Raw genomic sequence first — 5,000 nt, 5'->3', positions numbered from 1 at the left:
TTCAACACTTTGTTTAGCTAGATTGTCAAACAAATATTTTGCTCATTGTGAATTGCTGGCAAGAAGTGAGTGCAAATATGTGTAACTGAATCTAGATAATGAAGATGGACTTCCTTTTCAGCATATAAAAGCAGTTTGTTTTTAAGGTTATGAGGGTGAAGTATCTGGATGTATAGCTTGCCATTATTTAGTTTCTAATGATATGCTCATAGCTTTTGATAATTATTCTCAGTTTTCAGTTATATTATACTTATTTTATATTTCAAAAAGTAAAGAGATGATCAAAGTAAATGCAAATATAGAAAGTCATAAACAAAGTAGATAAGTTAATAATGATCCTTTAAAAGATGAACCCCATTATTCTGAATTATTCTGTGGACCAATAAGATATTTTTCCAATTCTGAATATTGTTTCAGGCTACCAGGATGGTTTTATCCAGAAACCGGAAGACCTCTGGAGGAAACATTTGTAAGGAACCTGATTGGAGAAAAGTACCAGCAACTTATTGATGAACTTTTTAATGCATTAAGAGAAGAAAACAGGGAAACACTTGCCTCCTATCTACTACCGTACATACGGAAAGTTAAAAAATGTACGTAATTTACTTCTTTTACTCAGAAATTTCACCAGAATTATAATTATCTGTGAACTAACTTGGCAAGCATTGATTGTTACACTCAGGAATCAGTTAACCTTAAAATAAAGGAATATGTGATTCATATGCTTTATACATTTTTTAAGAGAAAAATATAAAAATGGTAGTATTTGCTTTATGTTGTATGACTGTTTAGATTGTAGAAAATAGAGAAAAACAGTAAAATGTATCCTTCACATGTTAAATTTCCTGCAGCCAGTCAGAAATCTGCCGTAGGGTATTTTAGTGTTCCAAATCTGCAGTAGAGTCATTTGTAATATGCCAAATGCTGTTTTACCAAGTAGCTACCACCATGTCATAGTGAACAATGGGCATTTAATTCATGTTGCGAAACATTTTCCGATGATTGCTGATTGTGGCATTCAATACAAGTAATAAATATCCTGATGCTAAATAAACACTTTTCAGGTCTACCACCAGAGATTGAAGAAAATTTCTACCCCCTTCCTACAGGCTATCCGCATGGCCTGTGCATTATCATAAATGTTAAAGATTTCATGAAACCTAGAGGTGATCATGATAATGTAAGTACAGTTTGATATAACTTATGATCCCAAATTCAATGCTAATCTGTTTACTTATGCTTTGTGAATTTACCTTAGAACTTTCCTTAGTTATTATATTAACTTGAGCCAGTCCCAAGTGCATGAATATGTGTGTTTGTATGTTTGCATGCATTTAGACATACTGATATGTGTCTGCCTGCGTTGGTGTCTTTTGATATATGTATATATATGTCTAAAAGGTTTGTGTACAAGAGTGTGTGTAAAACTATGCATATGTAAGAAATATTTTTCAGGAATGCAGTTTTTCTGTAGCACACACAAAAATATGATTATTTATTTGTTAAGTCAAATTAACATATTTGCTTGCAAATACTTCCTCAATAACTAACTACAAACTGTCTTATTTAGATACCACTGAATGAACGGCATGGGTCAGACATTGACAAACAGCGACTTACAGGCACATTTAAGTTGTTTGGATTCCACGTCATGCATTTTGACAATCCCGACTATGAACAAATAAACCAGTACTTCAAAAGGCTTCGTGTTGATGGCCGACTGGCTGTCATTTCCTGCTTGGTTGTATGTGTTATGACTCATGGAGATGAACAAGGTAAGGATTATTTATTTTTTGACTCTAAAGACCATGTTAACAGTAAATAGTGACTGGATGGCTTGATCTTTTTATCAGCCATTTGCATGACTTCTGAAACTGAATGAAAATACTAAGCCTAAAACATAATGACATTAAAAGCTTTGTGATTATTTATTAAAATTACTTTGTAATTTTCAGATCAGATCTACCTCCATGATCGTTCTTGTTTGTCAGTTACTGATTTTAGGAAACTTTGTTCTAGTCGGGTTCTACTTAACAAACCTAGACTTTTCTTCATTCAGGCATGTAGAGGAGAAGAGGCCTTAAAACGTAAGTAATTGTTTGTTTAAAAGAAAACATTCCAAGCATGTACTTTGTCTGTCTTTGTATCTTTATGCCTGTCTCTTCATCCTCTTCACTATTTTTTTTTTTTTTTTCTTTAGGTTAATCCATTCACTGGTTCACATTTTCTCACTGTCTTTTAAAAGATCATTAAAGAAATTTACATTTTATGGGTTTATTTCATCTCTGACTTTTTACTGATTTTTAACAGCAATATTTCTACAACAAGATGGCTCAGTCGTTGCTCATCAGGAGAGTGACTGCCTCATTTCACAAGCAACAGTAAGAGGATACTCTGCATTTAGAAATCAGATGGAGGGTATGTTCGAGAGGTGTTTCTTAACACTACTGTATGTTAAGTGTTTCGTTCCATTACTGTATGTGAACACCTTGTTAAGCCAATGCTTACAGGAAAATGTTTTATTCATTTTAGTATTGTTTTGTTAAATGTCTCTGCACAAGGATGGCTCTGCCAGTACTTAACCACAAAGGAGTCAATTAGCAGATCTTGTGGCCTCACCTTTCCTTGAAATAGCGGGAAAATGCTTTTTTATACTAATGCTATCAATATTGATACTGTTATTTTTGTTATAAACATTATAATTACTAAATTGTTATTGACATTATTAACAGCAGTATTAAATACTAGAAAATATTATTGAAAATCAAGGGAAAGGCTAAACAGGTGAAACAGGTAGTTCTTGTAATTGGTTCATTGGTGACTTAGTACTTTTGGAGCCATCTATCTGTAAAAACAATTAATAAATTAAACACACAATGGGCACGGTATGTATGTACATGCCATCCCCGGCGACAAGTGTTTAATATATAGGAACACATTTTTTTTTGTTCAGTGTAGGTTTGGTATATTAAATCTCTTCAGATAATCTCATCTCAGGAATTTCTATTAGTTTCTACCCTAGTGCTTCATCCTATTTACCAGATGTAACATTTTGCATAGTAAATTATGATAGCTTTTACTTTTCAACAGGATCTTGGTACATCACTGACTTGTGTCAAGCCTTACAAGAATATGGCCATATCCTACCAATGAAGAATGTGTTACACAAAACAAGAAAGAATCTGAAAGAACGTGTTGAAAGGATGAATAATACATACATAACTCAGCTTTCAGAGGAAAAGGATACCTTAACCAGGTATTGCAGAATGGAGATAAAAAGAATGAAATGTTGAGCTTTCTTAATTTCATCTCATTAATATACCCATCCCTGTTTATTTTTTTGAACATCTAACTTATAATATCAATAACCTCTACTGTTCAATATTTACAGGGACGTTCAGTTGGTAAGAGCAGACTTGGATCATTTTACGGATGGCCTCATGGATCTGATTGAGCTCGAAGTAACAGAGAAACTTCTGGAGGAAAAACTGGATGAGGCTTTATGCGACATATTTAACCTAAATGTAATGGCAGATATAAGTCACCATCTTGGAGCCTTTAGAATATAACAATAATTTCAGGAAATATCATTAATAGTATAGTGCTTTCCAAAGGATCAGAAGTACCCATGAATGAATTTTGTATATATTTTCTGTGGCAGATCGAGGCTCCCAACCTTATGTGTAATAAACTGCACTACAAAAACAGGTTCAACAATATGTGTTTGATTTAGGCAACAGTGCAAATTTGTTTTGCTAAAATTGGTGTCAAAATGTCTGCTGAGATGTACATATATTCATGTATATATTGTGTTTATACTTTCTTTTTTTTTTTTTTTTTTACCTTATGGAAACCATAAGACTTAGATCTTGTAAGTAAAGCTTGTATAATGTTTAAATTACTTATATAAAAATATCAAAGCTCGTCTACTCCAGAATGCTTGGAGTGGCTCTGAATTATCTTAAGACCCACGCCCTTTGTAACATCCTGGATCTGCTACAGTATACATTTGATGTGTGCTCCACCCTTGTTTGTAAAGTACTACAGTCAAGAATTTTTACTGTCACGCTTTGAAGATGAGGTTAAAAGTGAGGGGGGAGTGTGGGATAGAAATGAGATGCCACACATGTAAGGTTGAGAACTATTGTTTTATACCACACACAGGCATGCACACCTGCACCTGCTTCTGCTCCCACACCCACATGCACACTGTAATAACCTTGAAATATGTATGCTAATGTTATTCTATGTATCTATTGTTATATTCTAGATAATTTATTATAATCTTACATATTGTCACATGCATACACACACATATATGTATGCATTTACGTATGTTGATTGCTTTACATATGTATTCATCTTTCCCCTTCTGCAAGAGTTGTTTATTGCTGTAACATGTACTTCTTCATTATCAATTGTCACTTGCTAAATATGCAACTTGTAGCTATCCTTAGACCATTGAGCAAGATGACTGGCAGATTCCCTGTGGGGAGCCAAGGAGCAGCACCTAGCTCCTCGGGGCAGACTCACTCCATCTTTACTCTTCAATAAAGGAGTCAAGACATCTTAGTTGTTTGCCATAAACTTTAAGCTTGCCATATACCAAACTTACAGCTTGCTGTAAAAGTAAATAAACAATTGTAATAGGTAAAGACTTATCAACTTTCGTAGTAGGTGAAAGGAGTAATCATTAGAGGAAACAGACTAGATGCTATTAGTAATCAGTGAATTTAATGAGGAGGTTTAGTATTTAATGAAAATAAAGGAAATAAAAATTTCAAAACCAATATCACAAAAAGTATGAATAACTAGAAAGTCGTCAACACATTTCTTGGCAACAGTTTAAAAGTGCTATTAGATAGCTCTTCCAAACTGAGAGGTTAGTATGAAAGTAACAAAGGCAAATAAAAATGCTCTTCGAACATCCACAGGATGGCAGTAGTACAATGATAAACAGCTAGATTTTACCTTCTACGAAACCAGACAAAAATATCTGA

General features: G+C 33.6%; 2 protein-coding genes across 5 annotated transcripts in view; one reads left to right on the top strand and one right to left on the bottom strand.

The window, feature by feature from the left end:
- LOC113822604 (uncharacterized) overlaps positions 1–5,000 on the top strand; it is a 15,133-nt gene that overhangs the window by 9,341 nt on the left and 792 nt on the right. For all 4 annotated transcript variants that reach the window (XM_070128874.1, XM_070128872.1, XM_070128875.1 and 1 more), the window contains 7 exons: positions 418–593; positions 1,065–1,180; positions 1,571–1,775; positions 1,956–2,087; positions 2,311–2,418; positions 3,091–3,256; positions 3,392–5,000. The exon at positions 3,392–5,000 is cut by the window's right edge and continues 792 nt beyond it. In XM_070128874.1, the coding sequence (XP_069984975.1) occupies positions 418–593; positions 1,065–1,180; positions 1,571–1,775; positions 1,956–2,087; positions 2,311–2,418; positions 3,091–3,256; positions 3,392–3,569 (1,081 nt within the window). In that variant the 3' untranslated portion in view covers positions 3,570–5,000. The remainder of the gene's footprint in view (positions 1–417; positions 594–1,064; positions 1,181–1,570; positions 1,776–1,955; positions 2,088–2,310; positions 2,419–3,090; positions 3,257–3,391) is intronic.
- LOC113822619 (uncharacterized) overlaps positions 3,820–5,000 on the bottom strand; it is a gene marked incomplete in the record, with an annotated part of 10,265 nt that continues 9,084 nt past the window's right edge. The window contains 1 exon segment of the mRNA XM_070128502.1: positions 3,820–5,000. This exon segment is cut by the window's right edge and continues 983 nt beyond it.

Source organism: Penaeus vannamei, chromosome 13 (genome assembly GCF_042767895.1).
Source record: "Penaeus vannamei isolate JL-2024 chromosome 13, ASM4276789v1, whole genome shotgun sequence".
NCBI classification, from domain to species: Eukaryota; Metazoa; Arthropoda; class Malacostraca; order Decapoda; family Penaeidae; genus Penaeus; species Penaeus vannamei.
Note: the sequence above shows the minus strand (reverse complement) of the source record. Positions and strands in the feature narration are given on the sequence as shown.